The sequence below is a fragment of the Phalacrocorax aristotelis genome, chromosome 3 (assembly GCF_949628215.1).
Source record: "Phalacrocorax aristotelis chromosome 3, bGulAri2.1, whole genome shotgun sequence".
NCBI lineage: Eukaryota > Metazoa > Chordata > Aves > Suliformes > Phalacrocoracidae > Phalacrocorax > Phalacrocorax aristotelis.
Genome location: NC_134278.1, coordinates 115,569,184 through 115,591,985, shown reverse-complemented (window position 1 = coordinate 115,591,985; position 22,802 = coordinate 115,569,184). Strand labels below are relative to the sequence as shown.

The window sequence follows — 22,802 nt, the reverse complement described above, 5'->3', positions numbered from 1 at the left end:
GCGCCGTCGCGCCCCGCCCGCCGGGGTCCCGCCCCACCCGGAGCGCAGCCGAAGCGAGCCGAGCCGAGCCGAGCCGTCGCCGGTCGCTCCCGTGCGCGGCGCAGTGTAGCACCCGGCCCGGTGGGGTGAAGCGAAGCGGTAGCCCGGGAAGAGCTAGTCCACGCCTGACACGGGGTAAGCTAGCCGCTGGTGTGACGGGGTGCGGCGGCCGCGGCTTCTCTAGGCCAGGTGAGCCCGGGACCGCAGCCCGCTGCCGCCTTGGTGCTTGCGGGGGGGGGGGGGGGTACCGGCCGCGCCTTAGGCCTTCCTTAGAGCGGAGTGGGCCGGGCGGCGCGGCCGGTGCGGAGAGTCCGGCAGCGGGGTCGGCCTGAGACGGGGGGCGCCGTCTGCCATCTTGGGGCGCGCCCGGGAGCGGCCCGTGGGCCCCCACACCCTGTAAGGCCGGCCCAGGCCGCGTGGGAGTGCGGCGGCTCGGGACACCGGGGCTTCTCGCCCACCTCCCGGGCGCCGGCCTTCGGCTGGGTGATAGGGTTTCTACACCCCCGGGGGTCGCCGACCCGTCTCTGCGGCGTGGCATCGGCCGCCGTCTCTGCTGCGGCTGCCGCTGGGGGTGCGGGGGCTGCTTTTGTGCGTACTCGGTCGTGGAAAGTCGCCCGTTCTCCTCCCCGGCGCTCTCCTGCGAGCACTGCTGTGACTGGGAGCGGCAGGAGGGATGTTTCAAGGGTGGGAATAGCAGGCAAATTTCTGATATCGCCCGGCCTCTCGTAACCTGGAGAACTTGGCAAAGAGCTGTTTGGTAGGGCTTGTGTGCACGGTCATGCAGCCAAGCAGTCCTTTTCTGCTCGTCTTGATCACCTCTCCCTCCAAATCAGCAAACCATGTTTTTTTTCCTCTCATCTTGGAGCGTGCCCTGGATGTCTATATGTAGCTACCTGCTGGAGGCATCATGCCAAGAATCTGTGACGTGGCTGCAGTCAGCCCGATGCCTGTAGAAGGTTTGATAGCTGGATGGAGACCAGGTGTTTGGGGAATTTGGGATTCTGGGCACCTTCCTCCCTCGCTGTTCCCTCGATAGCAGGAGCTGGAAGCAAAAAGCTGATCAGTGCATGCTCAGGGTGTGCTAGTTTAGTTGTGCGTGGTCCACAAGAAGCCCTGTACCGTGCATTAGTCTGTTACTCTGGAAGTGTCCCGCTCCATTGTGTCATGCTCCAGAGTAAGCATGTGAGGAAAGCTCTGGGCTGTAGGGCAGGAGCATCCCATTAGCAGCGGTCATAAAGCCACTGAAGGGTTGCACAGCACAGGTGCCTCTTGGATGGTCCTGCAGATGCCCCACCTGGGTGTGGGACAAAGCCTTCACAAGTGCATTGCAGGGACTGGTACCATTCCCCTCCAAGCACCCATACTATATGATCCCTAATAGCCTTTTATTCTTTTAATGCTTCTGAGAGAGTAGAAAGCCAACTGCTCAGCTGGTAACTGACTCTAGGAGGACTCCATTCAAACCAGAAATAGCAAAGCATTAAGGATGTTTCTTCTAATGACTGCAATTAGCTGGCCTATCTAGGAAAGGTCTTTTTTGTCTCAAGCCTTTTAGTGGTAGGAATATGCTGTCTTTACAGGGAGAGAGGGCCTTTCTGCAGTCTTTACCTGGATACCACAGGAGGAAGATAAACGTGAAAGAAGATGCCTTTGAGAGTGTTGGGAAGAGACTCTGGTTTGGTTCATAAGTATGTTTTGTTGCAATAAGTTTGCTCTATTTTTGTCTGTTCCTGCCTTTAGTAACCTTGGAAGGAACTGAAGCTACTGTATTTTCTGAGGGTGTTGGTTTTCCCTTCAAGAAGGCATTGCTGTGAGGCTTTGCAATGCTCAATTTTCTTCCCCTTTGACTGGAACATGGTGCAACTATCCTGAAATGTCCTGAAGCCATGAGTTGAGCCAAAAAAAGAAAAATACTGAGTGCTTTGCTTCTTGTTTGTTGGGTTTTGTTTTGTGGTTTTTTTTTCTTCTGGGCTTTTAAAATATCATTGGCCATATTTTTTTTTTTAACTTTCTTCAGAAATCTAATGGGCTAGGAATTTGCTTGGGTTTTTTTCATAAATTTTTACATTAAAAAGTCAAATATCCTCATTAAATTGCTTAGTTCTGGGAACTAGGACTTTAAGAAAATCCCAGGTAGCACGAGACTTACGATAAAAGCCTGGGAGCTGGTAGTCTGGAGACCTGCTTTTTGTCTGTTGCTAATTATGCTTTCCTTGAGCCCAGGGTGCCTTGGGTCACAGGGAAGGCTGCAGCATCCTGCCAGCAGCTCCTTTGTGGCCCTCCCCATCCATACCAAGGTACAACCCCAGTCTGTAAGCGTCCCAGCTCCATCCTGGCGGTCAGGGTGAGGCTGTACAATGGGGACCTGAGGGTTCCGCGGGCAGCACCTTCTGCTCCCAGGAAAAGACAGCTGGGACCTGCGTTGTGTGACATGAAGCTTGCACAGCCGTGGGGTGCCTGCTTTGTGCTGGAGGAGGCCCTGGGTGTAGGATACTCTGTGTGCTGTTAATTGCAGACGGTGCTGGTTATGGATCCTGTGGCTGATTTGCATATCAAAGCATCTGAGAGCTCTGCAGTGGGTAACAGAGTCAAGGATGACACGGCTTGCTGGAGGCTGAGGCCAGATCTTTCCCCGGGCTTTTTGTGGTGCAGAGATGAGACCAGACGATGGGGATGTTTGGAAAATGGAGATTGTTTCCATGTCCTTGAATGACAGCACTGTTAAGCCTTTTTTTAAATCTAGCAGCTGCTTTCCAGGGGGTGGGAACCAAGGAGAGAGGGAGGAATCCTTAGTGGCTGTCCCTTGGGCTGCTCCTGCCCTACCTCCTTTGCTCCAGTGAGAGCTTGTCCGGCAGCCCGCTGTGTCAAACCTGGCAGCCCTGTGCTGCCCTCCAGCAGCTGTCCTCCCTGGCTGGCCGCTCCTGTGGCCTGTGTGCGAGCCCGCTGCCTGTTCTCCACGCTGCATCTCACACAAGGAGGCTAAGGTCCTGCTTGGAGCCTGAAGCAAAGGGACAGGTTTGCTGCTGCCTGAGCTGGCTCTGCAGAGTCCCAGGTCTTGCCTGATGGCTCGGGAGGCATTGTGGGGGGAGCAGCAGAGCCTGAAATGGGCCATGGCCTCTGTGGTGTTGCATGAGTTGGAGGAAGGTTTGCCTGTGTCTGGTCTCAGCAGAGCTGTCTCCTGCTCCTCCTGGCCCTGGAAACAAGCCTGAGAAGCTCAGAGGTAGTTTGCAGGCTGAACCAGCAACTGAAATGCAGGTTTCCAGGCCCGGAGAGAGGGAGGGAGTCCCTCTGCCACTTTGCTCTTCACAGATGCGTTGCTGGTCCAGATGCTCTAGCTTTGAAGGACCCCAGCATGGGGCAGCCAGCCTCTCTGTGTTCCTTGTGGGAACGCCTGCTGCCTGAGACTACAGCCCTTGACCTATCTGCCATGCCCTGTGTAGCACAGGCTCTTGTTGGGAAGAACTTCTCATCTCGCCAGTCGTATGGGCAGTTGTGTGCAGGAACAGCCTTGAGCGTGGCCTTCTTGGGAGGCACCTCTTTTCCTGCAGCCCTCGTCCTGTCAGCAGCTCTGCGGCTTGCTCAGGGGAGTGAGTTGGGGGGGGGGGCAGGCCTGATGCGTCGGCTAGAAAGTTGGTTAAAAGGAGAAAAACAAAAATCAAGGAACAAAAAGAAATGCGCATGTGTGTACACACTCTGCAACAGAGAGAGGGCGAGATTCGTGAAGCTGGTGCCAAGCTTGTAGAGCAAAGGCTTGCAGTATGAAATGGCTTTTCTCTGAGCCTGCAGGCCTGTGGTTGGCACTGCCTTCTCACTTCATGTCCTTCCAGCATGGAGCTGGGTGTCTGCCCTCTGCTCCAAATACAGATTAGCTGCAGAAAGAGACTCTCTTCCTAAGTGTGAGGCGCAGAACATCTTCCTCCCTGCTGCTCGGTGCAGCGCTCCCTGCCCTTTGCAGGGTTATCTTTGCACACTCATTATGCGTTCCCCACATGTGATTGCAAAGCAGTGGTGGAAATATTTCTGTTCTCCCTGTGGCTCTTGCATGTTGATATTGCCTGCCTGTCATTCCCCCTCCTCTGCTTTCAAGTCCCTTCCTCCCCATCCCTCGTAAAGCCAGGTGTGGGAGTGGGAATGCTTTCTCAGTATCCCAGTGCTCTCCTTAGGCCAAGCTTTTATAGTGGCTACACAGCTTATGTGAGCAAGATGAGGATCCTGCTGGCATGGCCCACTGTATCTTTTGCGCAGGGTCTCCTGTTCTTGATGTGCTTTGGTCTAATTGTCAATGCCAGCAGCTTCTGCCCACATGGTTATTGTGTTGGGAAGAGAGAGAGGTCTTGTTTTATGCGTGCTCTTTTCCCCAGAGGAATTGGCAGATGGTAGTACGGGTCTGGCTTAAAACAAGGTTTTGAAGATTCCTGTGTGTGTGGCCCTATCTGGGAAGATGTTTGTGCTATTGCATTAGAGAAAGGGGCTGGATCTCTTAAGGGACTGTGTATTTGAAAGGTAGCATATTGCATCAGCACCAGGAGAAATCAGCTACAGGCAGGATTCATGTCTGCCAGTTTTTAGTATGTTCTGCAATTGCTTTCCTGAACCACAACAGCCATGCTGCCTCTGAGCAGCAAGCTGAAGAACCTCCCTGCCTTTCTCTGGCTGGAAGAGCAGCTGCTGTGGATCGTTCCTGTCCAACCATTGTCTGTCATTCCCTACAGTCCCGGACTGAAGCTACTCTGGTGAGCCCCTGCATTGGGTGTTCTCATCCCCTCTGCACCGTGTAATTCTGTGTGTGGAGCAGTTGCTTGCTTTGATACCCCTTCCCTTTCCCCTAGGGATGTTCCCGCTGAGTCCATGCAGGTTGTGTCTCTTCTGGCTCAGTGCAGAGCATCGCCCTGAGGACAGCCAGTGGCCACCAGCAATGTGACATCTGGCTCTGTCATGCCAACAAGGAGGCCACATGGTGTTGCTTGTGGGGAGGTGGTGTGCTCTCTCCTGTTGACCTGCATGGAAAAGCAGCTTTGACAGGCTCCCTCAAGAGCATCCCACTGTCTCCTGATGTGTTGGTGACATGGGTCAGGGGGAGAGTGTTACTCTTAAGTGGAATTTCTTATGAGAGTGCATTTAGTAGGAGAGTTGAGTAGCAGGCCTGGCCCTGCTTTTGGTAATTAAATAGGAGCATTTAGTAGGCTCTGTCTCAGGTACCTTCAAAGTCAGGGGGTGAGACAATCCTGGTATGATCTTTTACTTAGAGGAAAGTCGGATGGCAGTAGGCCTTGACTCCTGTTTGAAATAATTATCAACATTTGATGTCCTCTGCTTGGAGGTCAGAGAGAGCCTGGCAGTGACAGAGGCAGGGGAGGTGTTTGCAGCTGACCTTAGGATACTTGGGCTCTCGAGCCAAAAATTTAGTGCCTCTAGTTCCCAAAGAAGATCTTAAAAGAGATTCATCCCTCAACTCTCTGTCAATATGGTCCAGACTACCTTTGTGTGAAACCATTGAGCGCTGGAGGCTCTCAGGTGATGCTGGTAAAGCTGACATGTTCCCCAGGATGACTGCATATGCAAGTTGGTAATTTGGTTTTGCTGGGCTCTTGTCTGTGCTTGAGGCATAGACCTGGAAATAAATTATTGTGTTTCCGCTGAACTGCAGTAGCTGCCCAGGGGCTCCCTATTACTCACAACACAGAAAGGCAGCTTGAGTTGGCATAAGTGGCAATGTTATAAATCTGGGAGGAAGGAACTGGATTTGTGGTGGATGCAAAGCTCAGTGTGAACACCCAGCTACGGCAGGAGCCGATGCAGCTATTGGATAGAAGAAGGAATTGGCTCCTAGCTGTGTGGAAAAGAGGAACAAATAAAATGTGACAGTAAGAACTCTGCCTTCGCCTTGCAAAGAAGGTCAGGGGTGATGAGGTACTTAGGAGTTAATTTTAAAAAGTGAATCCAAGCACAAGTCAGAACAGGTGACAAGACTAGTTAAGTAAATTAGATGTGGGCAAAGCCTTATGAAATTTCCCTAAAAGTACTTAAAGAATAGATGAAGGCAACTTTTGTGTGGTGAGCAGCCACCTTAGAGAATATCTAGTGGATGGAGATCCCAGTGTCTGATCCCTTGAACTACAGGAAGAAAGAATGGGACTACAACCAGCCTGTCTAAATAAATTGCAATCAACAGTTAAGCAGTTAGTGTTTATCCTGTTAAGGAGGTGGGAGAATATGCTGATTAAAAGTCCATTGGCATGCATTTGTCTGGGATGTACCATGAGAAGTTGGTCAATGCTCTTGCCTGAAAGTGTGGCTCTCCTATGGCTGAGTGGGGGTGATGGATGTGATAGATCATTACTTAAGTCAGTCTGTGTCACTGACCCAAGAGTCAGCCTCTGAAACAAACAGTCAAGGGGTGGGAGGTAGGAAGCATCCTTCAGGTGGACCCACAAGCAATTGAAAAGCTGTACTGAAAAAGGTTCCTGTCTGGTAAGGAGACCCTGGCTAGGCAGGGCACGGGAAAATGTTGGTATTACCAGGGTTTATGAGCAGGATGAGTGAGTGCTTTGCTGGAGAGGAGAAAAACATGAGGCAAGCCTTGTGCCAGGCTGTATGAGGAGTGACACCTCTAAGGTGCAGGAAGCAATTAGTCCTCTCCTCCACACAGAAGAGGTGTTGCTGAAGGACCAGGCTCAGATGTAGATGTAACCCTTGAAGAAGAATGTGCACAAATGAGAGAGTATCCAGGAAAGCAACAGAAATACTTAAGGTCTTCAGAAGTACGGTGTGGGAGGAAGGGTAAGAATAACTAGGGCTATGTAGCCTGAGGAAGATGCAAGAGGGAACTTCATGGTCTTCAAGGATGTACAGCAGTGTACTTCTGGAAGTCTGTGGCTGTGATGAAGACAGGGCAGGAAGTCACTTTACTTGCAAATGAGGGAGTTCAGACTTTATGATTTTCTGTAATATCAGTTGGGATGGTGAAGTGGAAGAGGAGGCTATCTTGAAGGTGTTTTGGGGGGGTTGGGTGGGGGTGGTTGTTTTAGAGCAAATTAGCCAAAAGTCTGTAGGTATGGATGAGTTGCAGCTGGCTGTACCTGAAGCAAAGAATCTCACCAGGTGACCTATTAAGGCTCCTTCAAGCCTGGCAGTTATGTGAAATGTTTGGCACCTGGAAAGGCAACAGTGAGTAGCCCTAGGAATGAGACTTTACTGCTGTAGGTGGTGCTGGGGAGACTGCTACTAAAATACTCTGTCTAAATCCAGTGTCAGTGCTTAGAAAAGGGTGCTGAAAAATTGAAGAGCATGCAGAAAAGAGTTACAAAATAATCTGAGGGGTGGAGAGAAAGCTTTATGGTGAGAAACATAAGGAGATCAATCTGTTTATCTAATCAAGGAAAAGATTAAGGTGGGACTTGGTTATCCTGCATAAGCATAACATATCTTATGACAGTGTATCATTATCTTGGTAGGGAAGAAGTGCTAGGCCATGAAGAGTGATAAGAAAAACCCATGGTGAGGTGCTGGAGCTATGGTCACCTTCAGAGCCATGCAGCCAGCTCTCCCTTCTCTTGCATGGATGGAGGTCCCTGTCTTCACCTGTTACCACTTTCTCAGTGCACCCCTGTTCTCTGGGTTTCAAAGCCCTCCTTTTTTGTTGCTCCTGCCTTGGCATCTGTCAAAGCCCTTTCCTTGAGATTCCTCTACCTTAGGAGGAAGCACCTCCAGTAGAAGAAAGTGCTAGCCTGGCTCCAGCTAATGTAGGGTGATGCCCTGACAAACCTATGCCCACTCTCCATGCACGTGCCTCTGAAATTGTTCCCTGCCTCTCCTTGCTCCACCCTGTCATCCACCTCTGAGTGTTTTATACCATCCCTTCCATTGTGGCACCTAGCTTCTTTGCCAGACAGGGACCTGGGAGCAGCCAGCACCTACCACCTCTCCAAACTGAAGAGTAGAGAGGGAGCAGCCTGGGTCAGTGAAATTGATGAACAAAAACAAATGTCACCCTTGCCTCTTGTTCCTGCCAGCCTGTGGTCCAGTGCTGTCACTTATAGCTGCTGGTTTATTTAGGGTCGTTACACCCATTTTCAGTCCATGAGGTGACGTTTCTGCCTCAGCCTGATGAACAAACCTTGAGAGGGAGATTGGGTGAGATGCTGCAGCAGATGGCTCGCTAAAATCTTGCTACATCCACGACTTCCCTTTCACCCACTAATGCTGTAATGCTGTTAAAAATAAAGATGATCCAGTGTGCCTGACAGGATGTATCCCTTGTAAATCCCTGCTGCCTAGCGCTTCTGGAATCTCACACTCTCGTATCTTCATGTTTTATTATTGCCTGGGGTAGGAGGGGAATTTCAAAGCTAGTAGATAGCTCCTGACTACAGTTGTGAGTCAGGGGAAAGCAAATGCTTTGATGTACTTTAAGGCAGAAGGGGGGGAAAAACCCCAGTCTTTTACTCCTTTACTTTGTTTTCTTTCAAGCTTTGTTCTATTTGGTGGGAGCAGAGCTTTAGTTTGTAGGAAATAACCCTGGTAAGCATTTGTGTTGTCTTCTGGGAAGCCAAGTGCTATAGGGTGGAACAGCCTGAGTTGCTCCAGAAGAGTCTTGTGGAGTAGCAGCCACAGCTCAGCTCTCCCCTGGTGGGTATGGGATGAGGGACACACCTTTGTGAATCAAAGGCATAAAAACATGGTGTGGTAGCAGTATTTGAGCATGGTCTGGGCCATGTCTGTGGTGCATTAGGTGCCTCTGTCAAAACCCCTGCAGCTTCTGGTCTGCTTGATGTGTAGGATTGTCTGTTTTGATTGCTCTGCCGATACATTATTTTGGCATAAGTGCTCCTGCTTCTCAGCCTGGCTTATTCCTCCACCTCAAAACACTGAAGCAGTTTTGCCAGTATAACTGCACCTCCATCAGCAGACTTATGCCTGTGGAGACATGTTGATTGCTTGGGTCTTTGCCTCTGTGTCTAACACAGCTGTGCTCGCAGATGTTCCTGGTTGGCTGGGTGTGAAAGATCAAATAGGACCTCTAGTTGGAGCTCAGAAATCTAGGGAAGGAGCAATCGAAGTAGAGGTGGTGTGCAGTTTTAATGACCCTGTTTTCAAAATATATGGGAGTGACTGATGTACGGGTAGGAAGGCAGTGCTGGAAGTGCATGGCTGGTACATAGAGAACAAAGCAGCTTTCGGATGGCTTGGGGAGAGGGGACTTTGCTATTTGGACTGCAGCGCATACACTCTGTCTCTTGTTTGCACTGCATTTCTTGGAGCAAGAAAAGGGATTTTTTTAACTGGTTTAGTGAAGGTAGACTCCAACCCACCCAAGCAGTGGTGCAGGTAGAGCTGTGCATTGTAGCCAAATGGGTGCATGGACTGGAAACTCCCAGCCTAGTTCTGAAAAGCTACTGCGGGGGGTGAGCCTGCCTGCTCCTCCCTCTGCTCCCTGCCCTTCCCCCATCCCTGCCTGTTTCCAGCCTGTCAATCATCCTGATCAATGTCTAATTGTCTCCCAGCATTTCACAGGATCCCTTGACTTGCAGTGCATTACTGATTGTGAAGCCTGCCCTTCCTAGCAACCTCTCCTTGCAGAGCTGGCTCTGGAGGCTACAAGCAGAGCTCTGGGGCAACACCCTCTCCTACCCCAGCACCATGGCTTGGCTGCCCTGTTATTCCTGCTCTGCCTCCCCACTTAGAGGTGTGTGTATTTTAGTGCCCTATTTTGCCTGCAGGAGCCTCATGCCAAGTGGATTTCAGGATCAATGAGTGTTTGAGACTTGAATGTTGCTGGAGAGAGGTGTTTTGGGGTTTTTGGTGGGTTTTGTGTGTGTGTTTTGTTGTTTGTTTTTTTTTTTTTTTTAATCTACCCCTGCTTCTTCTTAAGGCATGTGCATTGGGGATGGTGGGACAGGAACTTCTGCCTCATACCTAGGTAACCAGGCAGGCAAGAAGGTCCAGGGGGAAGCCCTGCTGGTGCATGCTGCTGCCTGCTGTGCCTGAGGAGGAACCCTCCCGCTCCTTCCCCAGTGCTGCAGCATCAAAACAAGTACTGCAGGGAATAGCTGAGATGCAGTTTCTACTGTCTTAATCTGGCGACTGTGGATGCTAGGGGAGAAGAACAGCGGACCACAGAAAGTGGTCAGGCATAGTGCGCTCTCTGTTGGGATCCCCTCATAGGGCTGGGGATTGGTCTGGTCCTAATGTAAACCTGAAGCCCTTTCCAGTGAGGGACAAACTAAAAGAGAAAAGGCAATGGTGGAGCCAAGCAGCAGGTAGCAGGAGGTGATGTGTAGCAGCTGTGTGAGGCGCAGAATGAGGAGCCTGTGGATGGGGACAGCAGTGGGACAGAGTGTGGGAGACCCAGCAGCAGGTACTGGGGTGAGCCAGGAGGATGAAGCGAGTGAAGGATCATCTTGGGCATGGGCAGCACTGCTGGCACCTGTGCCTTTGGTGGTGCATCGGGTGCAGAAGCCTGCACCCCTACCAAACGCGTGGCTTGTTGATGGGGAGAAACCGTGCCAAAAGGATGGCACACAAGGGCAAGCTGAGAGGATAGCTTATAGCTGAAACTTATGCAGTTGACCAGCAGTTCCTGGGCCCTACATGTGACAAGTCCTGTGTTCTGCTGCTAAGGCAGCGTGTTCCAGGCACGCCTCTGGACTTCAAGCCTTGGCTGAACACACACCAAGCCCCAGCTGAAGCTTTCTGGTAAAGTCCCCGAGATAACCCTCCCTGTGCCTGTTAGGAAAGGTTAAAGACTCAAATTGATCCAGCCTTTTAATGTAAGTGCGCATTGGCACCAGCCTGTTTGGGGCTAGTAAGTGCAATGCTGTAGGAGATGGATCCATGAAATGACAGAGAGGAACAGAGCCAAGAGGTCCATTATCAGTTTGGTAGGGTGGAAGAGATGTTGGCTCTTTGAGGGCAGGAAAGCATAACTTTCTTGAAGATGGAGAGGAAAATGTGAGGCTCTAAAAATGGTCTGGCATCAGGAGACAGCTGGGTACATCCGGGAGGGAGGAATGGAAAATGCAGTGGTGGCTCTGGGAGGAGCCGGGGCTGGCACATGTTGTTTCTCCTGGATGGGCTTCAAGACTCTGATCTGCCACCATATGGGTGTGCAGTTCAATAACATCACGCTGCGTCTGTTTCCAGCCACCCAGGAGGGGGTATAGCTTGAACACCGGAGAAAGTCTGCAAAATTTAAGGACCCCTAGAAGGCACTCATTTCTTGCTTTGCATTACTCAGGAGTGTGTATTTCAGGACAGTTTCCTAAACATAAGACATTGCCATGGGAGCCTAAGGCTGTAACCCCTTTCCCTCCCCAACCCTGCTTTGAGACCCATAGCTTGTCTTTGCCCACTGCTGAAGGCTGGTGTCATTAGTGCCGCAGCAGTCGGATGTCCTTGCTTCATACAGCACCCCCAAATCTAACTCTTCCCAGGGACACCGAGCAAATGCAGTAAACGAGTGATCATTCAGAGGGGAGGCTGGATGAGGGTGAGCAGTGGGGGCTGCCTTTCCACCCACCTGCCAGGAAACCACTCTGGCAGGGTTGTGGTTTCTCCTGGAGACAGGCGCTGCCTGAAGAAGCCCTGTCAAAGTGTTGTAGCAACCAGCAGCCCTTCATTAGGCTGCTGGAAGAGGGTCCCAGGAGCTGTCAGGAGGCTTTTGGAGACATGTTAAATCTGTTTTTCAACACCTGCTGGCACTCAGTGCTTCCTGAGCCTGGAGCAGGCTGCAAGGGGGTGCTGGCTCACTCCTGTGTGCTGGATCTAATCTCACCCTTTCACAGGAATATCTTACCAGAGCTTAAGGGCCTGATGTGTTTAAAAAAAAAAAAGTTGAATGTGCCCTCGAGTCTCCTTGCGTTGGTGAGGGAGCTGCAGGTGATAAGCCAGCCCTAAGTAACCCTCCTACAGTCCCCTCATCTTCCCATGACAGGAGAAAGCTCCCTTGTTCATGCTGCCTTGACTTACCTCGTCCTGAGCTTCCAAAAAGAGAGTGCTTGGTGTTGGTAAACAGCATGTTATAAATAGGCAACCAATGCTATATTGGGAGGAGTTTTGTCTGCTGGTGAGCACAGACCTAGTGGGACCTGGGCCTGGAAGCTGTGAGCTTGGCTGACTGGCATGTGGAGCCACTGGTGACCCCCTCATCAAGGGAATGCTGTGGGCGTGGCTGGGGGGAAGCTGCCTGAGTGCCTGCTCTGTCCCCCCTAGCCCTGGGAAGCCATCCCACAGCCTCCCACTCCTGCGAACATGTGGACGGGGGTGTTGGAGAGGAGGCTTAAAGCAGCTAGGATTCAGGAGGAAGGAGTGAAATGCACGTGGTTGTAGTGGGCTGCAGTTATCCCTGAGGGGCTGCAGGTGTTTTATGTAGGGACAAAGATACTTAAGCTGGCAGTAGTGGGGTAAAACTTGGGGCAGGGTTGCTGTCAGCTTCCTCCTGTTGGAATGGTCCCTGACTCAGGAGAATGTATATGGCCAGCATCTGGGTGACATTCTCAAGGTGAGCAGATGACTATCCCAGGCTGATTGGCAGTGCCCACTGGAGTGATGGGTGAAGGATCTCTCTTTGATTGCTACCTGGTCTCACACAGGCACAGCCCTATGCCTGTGCCACTTGGAGAGCAGGTGTTAACCCTAAAGCACTGCTGGGGCTGTGTATTTCTGATGAGCTGCAGTAAGGAAATGAGTCAGCCCTCAGGTGTGTGCATGATGTGGAGCCTACCAGAGCTCTGTGCAGCAGGGTTGATCCTCAAAGGTCCTAGCATTGACCCTGGTAGGATCTGTCCCCCTGCCACCAGACCGTGCAGTCAGTCCCCAGCAGCCATGCGTGGTGGCTGGCACCACTGCATTGGCAGCGGCCTGATTTCCATACGGGGAGCATTCCTCAGAGGCTTTGACCCGGATACCAGTCGGGTGGTGTTCGCAGAGGGCAGGGGCCAGGGCTGAAATTCCACACTCCCCACTTGCTTATGGGGCTGTGGCAGGATTGCTGTGGCAGGCCTCTGGTGTAAACAGGTGGGCTGGGAGGCAGTGGTGGGATTGGCAACCCAAGAGAAGAGGCTGGAGGAGGTGCTGCCCTCCTGCCTCCCTGTACTTTCCCATTTCAGGCCCTGGAGGAGCTAAGCATGGCTGCCAGGTTTGCTCTGAGGGCAGCTGGGCACCTTCTCCTCTGGAGGCTGGCCTGGGAGGTGTGCTCACAGCCCCTGCAGCAGTGTGGAGAGGGGATGTCCCCACTGCAGGCACTGTGATTCAAAGAGGAGCTGTGAGCTGGCACACCTGGGATGTACCTCCTGCTAGGGTGATGCTTCAGCAGGGGGCTGCTGATGCTGCGGCCTTTCCCCATCAAATGGGAAGGTGTCTGGAGAAGGGAGCAGCTGGGCTTGTGTGGGAGCTCTCGGGAGGGCAGTGGTGGCTTGCAAAGTGCAACCTGAATCTGAATGCTTTTGCAGTTTGAGGAGTAGAGGTCCGCTGCTCAAATAAGCAGCATTGTCTGACCTTACTCTGCATTGTCCAGGTTGTGTTTTAAGCCATGTAAACCTAATGCTGCCTAGTGCTTTCCTGTGAGGTATCAGAGTGGCTCCTCTGAGCTGATTGGGATGCAGTGGAAGAGCCAGGAAAGAGCCTGAGCCTGACCAGCATGTAAGATGAAGCAGTGTAGGTGTGTTTTCTCCACTGATAAAAAGCAAAATGCCCTGTGAGAGGCTCCTGCCTTATCTCCAATGTGTAGCCTATGTCTTTCTACATAGTCATCTAATAATCAAACATTAGGAAGCTTCTTCTCCATCATGTGGTAATGGAAATTGCCCTTGCCCTTGGCATCTGCAGCTCACCTGCCCCAACAGGAGTGCAGGAGGGCCTAGATTATATAGATGTTTGGGGAAACTCTGAGGTACTTGAGTAGTTTAGCACAGGAGACCTTTTCAAAATACTCCAAACAGTGATGGAGATGCAAAGGCCATGTTGGTTTTGTGATATTTGTCAAGAGCCAGGTAAGCCCTGATACTAATGCTGATGATTGGTAGCAAGTCTGGCAACAAGGTTCAGGTGTGTCCCACTATACAAAAATGGGACAACTAGGATGTTTGAATGTTTGTTGCTTTAAATGTGAAAACTGAAGTTCATCATATAATAGTTGACACTTGTCAAACTACTGTGTTTATTTAAAAATAGCTTGTTTTCCCCTTCCACAGTGGGTGGACACCATGGGAGGCAGCTGTGCTGGAAAGAAGTGGGAAGCCGGAGGACAAGCTAGGATGACAGGGTATAGGGGCATAGATATTTGGCCACAATGTGACTGAAGGAGAACTCTTTGGCCTCTCAGGCTATGAATGCAAAGGAGTTGTGCTGCAGAGCAAGGAGACCTCAGTACCATTCTCTTTCTGGCTCTGGCCATATCAGTGCTTGGGTCATTTGGGCACAATAAAGTTAGAAAGATGCTGACCACAGAGAGTGCCATCAGCTGTGGAAACAGTCAGAGGCTGGAAAGGTGTGCTTGGAAGGATGCCAGGTATGCAGACCTTAGCTTAAGGAGAGCAGAGGCAGGTGAGATGTCTCCTGATGGCAAGGGATCTTTAATCCCCTTGCTGAGAAGGGAGGGCAGTATTTTTGGAGGAGCAGCCAGAAGCAGAAGTAATGAAATTTGGAAACAGAATCAGGAGGAATGGCATGCCTTTCAAGCCTGCCAGAACTATTTCCTCATGAAGAGAAGTGATCCTAGACCAGAAAGCTTTCTTATTTACCAGTCACTATGATATTTATTGCAGGAACCTATTTCTCATCATCAAAGAAAAATTATGGTTAAGCTGCTTGATCTTTGCTGCCTCTACCCTGAGATGCCCAACTGGGGCTGGGTTGATAACCAGTGCACACATAGCTGGGGTTCAGAGAATGGTCTTGGAAAACATCTGGTGCTTGAAGTAGAGCACAGTGCTCAAGTCTGTCCCTTTTTAGGTAAACACTTCAATTTAGCCACATAGTTAAGTTATTACGACTTCAGTGAGAGTTTCAAGATAAGTACGTACTTAGGAGCTTTCCTGAGCAGGGGTGATTTCTTTTGCATGAAGATTCTTGGAGAAATATCTTAACAAGCATTAGCCCATACAGCTGCCAAAGCTAGATTTGTGTTGGGAGAAGTATTAAGTGGTAACCTCATCTGGGTTATTAATTAGTAATTACTCTTGGAATGCCATAATTTACTAATAGTTTTTTATACTCCTACAATGTGTTTGGGAAGGCCAGGCAAACTTCATGGCTATAAGGAAATTTCTGGAAGAACTGCTTGCTGTTCTGTTGGGTTGTATTACAGGCCTCAGCTATTGCTTTAATGAGTGATTTTTCTTTTCATGCAATACATGTGGTACATTATCCTGACACAGAAATGAGGTATGGAACAGCATGTTCACTCTCTCCAGCATATGAAGCAGCAGAAACCAGTTTTGTTTTCTGAAAGTACCTAATTGTCTTTGGGGTCCTCTGGCTCCTTTTTATTTGCATGTACTGCCCATCCTGCCCACTTCTGTGATATTGCACTTCACACTGGTCCATGTAGCCAGATGCCCCTTCCATGCAAGGAGAATGCCCAGGAGTGTGTTTTCTTGGTGGAAACGTATGGCATGCTTGGTTCATCCTGCTAATGTTGTGCTGCGTGCTGGTACCTGTGTCCAGGAGAGGGTTAGGGTTGTGGGTACAGGGTGACCTTCAAACTTAAAGGCTTCGATGGAAACACAAGGTCAGAGATGAGATTTCAGCCCGGGCTTGGGGCACCTGGACCCCAGCCATCAGTGCCATCATACTGTTTTCTTCTGGCATTAGAAGTTGTCTGTGAAAGAACAGAGCATGAGGGAGTGCTTTGGGAGGGAGGGTGGTCTCGGGGAAATACAGCCAGAATAAGCCTCCCTCTGATGCATAAGGATCAAGGCTGAAGCACTTAGCCTGGCAGCAGAGGCATGGGAGCAGCACAGTTCTGAGCATGGTCCCTCTTGGGGGGCTGCTGCTGTGGCTCCGATCAGGCAGTTCCCTACTGATTTGTATACTGTTTAAGGTGGTGCTTTCCATGGAAAGCAGCCTCCAGGTGCACAGGCTGCCTTACAGCAGCTGCTGGCCATGATGCTAAGCAGTTCCTGGGTGTTCTCCAGACTCAAGCCTGTGGAAGGCACCTGCTGCTGTTTTCCTTTCAATGCCACAGCCTGGAGGAGCAGAGCCCAGGAGGTGCTGTGGTGGCCTGGCAGGCATGCCTGAGGGGGCTGTCAGGTATCTGGTCTTAGCTCTTTTGTGTGGTCCTGATCTGTCTGAGCAGGAGGGTCCTTCCTGACTTCACCTCTAGCAGACCTTGGTGCACAGTGTTTGGTGTGCTCCATATTGCTTCTGGGGTAACCTCCAAGCCCCTCCTTTGTGTCAAGTCAGGATTTCAGTGGTTTTAGTAGGTGTGAGTACCCTGGCTTCAGCTGGGGCTGAAGGAGCAAGAGGAGCCCCGGTTACCAGCTGCAAGTCTTTACCAGACTTTCATAGGCTTCATATTTGCTCTTGTGGACTGTGCTCCATGAACAAACAGTGACTCAGAGTGGCTTTGCCCAGTTAAAGTACTGTTTCTTTGTCCTAACATTGAGATAGAGTCCAGATGATGAGGCTTGCGCTGCCGCGCCTCACTAAATTCAGTGCCCTCCTCCAAATCCAAGCAGCCACTTTATCTTGCACACCTTTATCTGTGGGTCTGGGAGCCGGGCTGCTTGCCTTGAAGTACCACTTCGATGTTCCTGGTCTCAGCTGGATGCCATTGTCTCTGTGCCCAGTGCCCAATCGGCACTTTGTTCCCTGTGTTCCCAAGCCAGGCCCAGCTCCTCTTGCCAAGTCTCACGGGGTGGAGAAGAGGCCATTGAAAAGAAGAGCCTGGTCAGCATCTCTCGAGTGCTGGTGGCTGGCTGAGAGCCTGGCATCCTCAGCCTGGTGCATGTGAGTGACTCCTACCTTTAGACCCCAGCCCCGGCAGCTGAAGGCAGGCAGAGCTGCCCTGAGAACTCGGAAGTGTTGAACCCTCATTCTTCCCAGCAGGTAACAGTTATTGGGGAGCTGCCTCTAGATTAGATCCCTCTGGCAGCATCAGAGCAAACATCCTGCAGAAGAGTAATTGAGACATCTTTGGGCGCTGATTATGCCAAGTGAGCTCCAGTGGTGTTACCTCTGTAGCATAGATGAGGGCTTGGGGGCAAGGACAATCTCAAGGCTGTGTTTAATGTCTATCTCGCTCTGCTGTGATCTTTGTTATTTATTCAGTGCCCAGCAGGACCTCAAAATTGGTCTCTCACAGCCTCTGTCTCTCTTGTTGGAGTTCATCAGCTGCTGGGCCAGAGTGTGTGACAGAAGCCATGTGCTGTAAAGTCTCAAGGCTTTTCCAGCATCACAGTGCCCTGGTTTGGACATCCTTGGGGCCAAGGTTGCCCTGGTGCTTTTGGCTGTACAGGGTGCTGTGCCAGCCCTTTGTGTCATGCCCTGGTGCTGTTTTGTGGGTTTGGCTGCGCTGCTCTTGCCAAAGCTCTGACTCCTGTTACAATTTCCCCAGGAGCTGCAGAATGCTTGTTCCTAGATGTTCTCCTATAACTGTCCTGCCTTGCTGACTGCATCTGGACCTCTTGCTGTGAGAGCCCTTTGCTGATGTCTGCTGTTGTTGAGGAACAATTGATTTCTTCTTTTCTCCTACTGCTGTAAATGCTGAATCTCTTCTCAGCATGGAGTTGTAAAGGGAGCTCAATTCTGCCTGCTGCAGTTGACCTTTGCTTTCCTGTGCTTTGGGGCCTTTGTAGACCAACCCCACACGGCAAGTGCTATCCTAGGAGTGCTGTAAGGAAGGTGAGGAAAAGGCAAGAATATCCCCAGCCTGCAAAATGCAAACACTTGGAGCTGGAATCTGCTTAAGGACCTTTGAAAAGGATCAGCCTTTATTTGTTATAGGAGGGGTGCAGGTGCCAAGGTTTGGTGTAGATGTTCCTGTTGTTGTAGGAGCAACATTGAGAGGCTGCTCCTGCTGGAGGTCATGTAGCATCCTGGCTGCTTGCCCCCCAGTGCCCACAAGGGAAGGGGTTTCCCTCAAGGCTTTCTGGTTTTTACATCCCATGTGTTTCCTGCTGGATGAGAGTGCCAGGCTGGTGGACCCTTGTCTGCTAGTGCCAATCTTCTGCCTGAAGGAGAGTTTTTCTGTGTGCTGCTAAGTGTTATTTCCAGGGGTGCTGCTCTAAGCAGCCCATGCATCTGCTTTGCCACTGTTCCTGAATTGATGCAGGGTTTCAATTTTCCTGGGCCCCTATGGAGCACTTGCTAAAAGCAGGGGCATGAAGCTTTTCCGAAGTACTGTCCGGGAGAGATAATGCCCCAACCCTGTGTGTGCTGAGTGTGGTGGTGTCAGTGCTTAGTGCAGGAGGACTGTGCAAGAGAAGCTTACCCCCAATAACCTCAAAGTGAACAGCTTGCATGCTGTGGAATAAGGAGTGGGAATGCTCCCAAGGCTGACGCAGTAGGGTATCCTACCAGCCCCTGAAGAGGAACCAGCTGTGGAATCCCAAGAGGCAGCTTGGGCAACTGAGATGGTCCTTGCCACTGTTTGGTGACTTGAATCACCAAGGGTTTTCTTGGTGGGAGGTGCTGATCACACTGTGTAGGTAAGTGATTGTAATCATGCCCAGTGGACAAAATTGCTGTCTTTGAGTGCTGTGCTGCAAGGAGGTAAAGACTCCTGTCATGCAGACGCGAGGAGGAGGAAACGGTCAGTGTGACCTTGAGAGACTAGCTCAAAAACCTGGTTTTATGAGACATACACACATGCTTCATTTAAGAGGAAAAGCTGGGTGCAGATGAGAATACCCAGGCTGTGATAGCTGGTAGGGGACAGATACAGGGCATGAGGGAAGGCAAGTATGTTAATACTCCCCTATGCACAAAAGGATTAAGATCAGAGATAAACAGGAAACTCCAGGATGAGGTGAGCTTACTGATAAACAAAGGTGTCCTGGTTTTGGCTGGGATAAAGTTTTTTTTTTTTCTCCTAGTAGCTGGTATAGTGCTGTGTTTTGGATTTAGTATGAGAATAATGTTGATACCACATTGATGTTGTAGTTTTTGTGAAGCAGTGCTTACACCCAGTCAAGGGCTTTTGAGCTTCCCATGCTCTGCCAGGTGCACAAGAAGCTGGGACGGAGCACAGGCAGGACAGCTGACCCAAACTGGCAAAAGAAATACTCCATGCCGCATGGTGTCATGCTCAGTATATAAGTTGGGGAGAGTTGGCTGGGAGGCAGTGGCCACTGCTCAGGAACTGCCTGGGCATCAGTTGATGGGTGGTGAGCAATTGCATTGTGCATCGCTTACTTTGTATATTCTTTTATCATTATTATTAGTAGTAGTATTTTCCCTTCCTTTTCTGTCCTATTAAATTTCTATCTTAACCCATGAATTTTACATTTTCTTCTTCCCTGTCAGTTTTCTTCCCCATCCCACTGGGCAGGGGGAGTGAGTGAATGGCTGTATGGTGTTTAGCTGCCTGCTGTGTTAAACCCGACAAAAGGGAAAAGGGATGAGAGCTGGGAGAGGTGCAAATCTCCTGCTAAAAATGTGTACCTGTGCGAAATGGACAAGATAGCATTTGGTCACTGAAGAAACAGAGGGGAACATGGGAAAACTCAGAGTAAATAAGGGTTCACCAGGGAGATTGGTCCATGTTTCAGCCAAGCCAGATGTCATGCACATGAACAGCTCTACTTAAAAGCTCCTTGAAAGTTTAATGATATTTGTACAGTAGAGATCCTGTACAAAGAGTCACTCTCACCTAAAAAATGAAGTATGGGAGAGCCAACCTGAGGCAGACTTTCTTTGCAAGACAAGTGCAGACCATGTGCAAGTAGCGTAAGTGCTGATAATAGACACGAGGAGATGATCAAGAAGGCAACCCCTGAGGAACAGCCCATGTGCTACTGGGATCTGTAAAACAGAAGCTGAAAATCACTGCTGTTGAGAGATAGTGGAGTCTCCATCCTTGGGTTTAGTAAATGTCCACTGGGAATTGGTAGAGTTGCTACTGCTGGGGTGTTGGGTGTGATAGGGGAGAAAGCCTTGTTTTCTGGGACTTAATCCTAGCCAAGGCTTGTTTGCCACATGGCCACTGCTCTGCAGAATATACAGCATGAAGTCAGTCTCACCACTCAACTTATTTATGTTGCGTTTGCTGTATCACTACCAGCATATGCCTACAGGAAACAAGGGAAGCCAAACAGTAAGCGATATTTCTTTATAGACTGTAAAGTACAAGCTGGCAGACAAACTTGATTTCTTTCTGATAGATTTACAGCCCAGGAGCTTGAAGGGAAAGTGACAGGTAGATATATTTGGAACTAAAGTGTTTGATTCTATGACTCATGAAATCTAACACTCAAAATTTAATGCAAATCAGGTTGGCTGTGACTCTGCTGTGCAGACTGAGAGCTGATTGATGTGAAGAACTGTTGGATAGGTTTGGACTTTCTCTTGATGGCAGAGGAGACGGGCCCTTGCCATGGACTAGTGTGGGACACATGGATGGGAGTCTAGGGATGTCCATGTGGTGTCAAGACTCCATAGTGTTTGTCAGGAGGCAAACAAGATGGGGCTGTGGACTTCTCCATAGTGGTGCAGAAGTGCCAGGTGCCATGGCTGTGTTGGTTCCTTGCAGCTGGGTGGAGGCAGTCAGGCTGCCTTCTTGGCTGCAGAGCTGCAGCATGGTGTTGCATGGGTGCTGCTGTTCCACCAAACCTCCCTGGAGGGGAAGGGGACACCATCAGCCCTTCCCTGATGGCCAGACAGGGATAGCTATCCCTTGCCCAGGAGCACCCAGTCCAAAGGCTTGTGAGAACTGAGGCAGGAGGGCAGCAAGGTGTGACATTGGAGCAAAACTCAGCAGAGAGACCAAAGAGCCCTTAGGCTGAGGACAGATTAGCTAACCAAGATGAGAGGAGCATGAACCACAGTGTACCAGGGTTTCAAGCCACGGTACAGCCCACTTGGCATGGTACGTGATGTTCAGGGCACAATACGAATTGAAAGCACTACCAGCAGATTGGAGGGAGTTCCTGTAAAAATGAGGCATAAAAAAGACCTAGCTGTCTGGAGCTAAATCCGTATCGCTTGGCAAGGCAGACAGTTTCCAGCGGGCGAAGGCAGCATGAAGGGTTTTGCTGATGTGCAAAGGCAAGGTTTTGTGATTGACTACCCTGGGCCATCTTGAAAGGGACAGAGCTGTGAAGCAGACAGGTTCCCTGACCTTCATGGAGGTTAACGCCCCAAAATTCTTCTTATTATTGAAAATCATGGATGAGAAAATAACCTCCAAGAAAGAAGTGTTATGTGGCCCAGTCAAGGGAGGGTTGTCAAGATATAGTTGGGGAATTAAAATGGCTTGGTTTCACCTGAACCTTGAAGATGATGATGACGATGATCTCCCTGATGTTGAGATTCTGCAGCTTGTGGAGTGTTTTTTTCCCCAGGTAAGTGAGTTCTTCAAACAACCCTGTTTCAAGCCTTTGAAATGAAGGAGCAGCCCAGTACTGAGCGCCAGGAAGTAAGCAGGGATCCCTTCAGGATCACCCTCTACCAGGTTCAGGACAGGATGTTGGGAGGAATTCCCCCCCCTCCTTTTGGGTGGGGAAGCCATGCTTCATTCTCATTTTGCTCATGAAGTGATCTCTGTAAGTCTCAGTTGCCTTTAGGAGAATATCAAACCCAGGTTTCTCATGGATCCAAAGGCTCCTCACTGTTACAGTCTACTTCTATCCCTGCCAGGCACCGCCCCAGCACAGATGAGTCAGGTGGTGGCTGTGCTTACAGCTGTGCTGGGAGCATGAGCAGGGTTCTCAAGCAGCAGGATGTATGCAGCCAGCAGTATGCAGGCTGCTGCAAAGCAGTGCTCCGAGCAGTGTGGAGCTAGGACCTGGCCATGACAGAGATGGTACCTGCCAATACCAGGGCTGGGAGCTGATAAACACCAAAAAAAAGGTGTGATGCCCTTTGCTGGTAGATATTTGAGGCCTGATGCAAAGCCAGCTGGAAGGACTTTGGACCCAGGGCAAGGGTGCACTTAGTTTTTGCTTTGAAGAAGCCAAGTCTGCCAGGTCAAAGCTTTGGAGGCCCAATGTCTGCTTGGCTAGTTCATACAGGCAATGAAGCATGCAGGGAGCTTTTTATATTGACTGGAGGAGATGGAGAGGAGGCAGGGAGATGCAGGGCTTTGGCAGGCCCACCTCCTTCCTGGTGATACAGGACCGATCCCTATTGTATGTTCATTGGTGCTTTGCCCAGGCTTGTTTGAAATGCCCTGGTAGCACCTTTGCTTTTGGATGCTTTTTTCCTTTGGCCTGGAGATCATGTTCCTCCTTGCTGCACCTGGCATGTCCGTACTTCTCCAGTCTTCAGCTGCCTGAAAGCCCCGTGCCAGGTCTGAAGCATGGTGCAGGACAGCTTTCCCACTGCTCTGTCTGCAGTAAGACTGCTATTTACCCCTTTTCTTTGCTGCTATACTCTGGGAAAGGCTTTTGGCTAACTTGCAAGCCCCCTTCTCTCCACCTCTCCTGAGGCTTCTCACTACCTTTCCTGAGGCTTCTCCCTGCTTGCTTGCCAAGAGTCGGACTGTTCTTCCTGTGGTCTGTTCGTGGCTGCAAGCAGTTTGCACAGACCTCTGCTGGGCTTCACTGTTGAGGTGCAGGTAACCTAGGTGGCTGTTTGGGGGGTGAAAAGGTTCCCTAAATCTTGGG

At 50.5% G+C, this 22,802-nt stretch overlaps 1 protein-coding gene across 4 annotated transcripts in view; it reads left to right on the top strand.

Annotated features, from left to right (window-relative positions):
• Positions 1-35: 35 nt before the first annotated feature.
• The window catches only part of TMEM63B (transmembrane protein 63B), a 47,570-nt gene continuing 24,803 nt past the window's right edge, over positions 36-22,802 (top strand). For 2 of the 4 annotated variants that reach the window (XM_075089194.1, XM_075089193.1), the window contains exons 1-2: positions 85-174; positions 1,620-1,727. In XM_075089194.1, the coding sequence (XP_074945295.1) occupies positions 1,684-1,727 (44 nt within the window). In that variant the 5' untranslated portion in view covers positions 85-174; positions 1,620-1,683. Of the gene's footprint in view, positions 229-1,619; positions 1,728-22,802 lie in introns of all 4 variants that reach the window. The other 2 variants (XM_075089195.1, XM_075089196.1) reach the window with 2 other exon arrangements.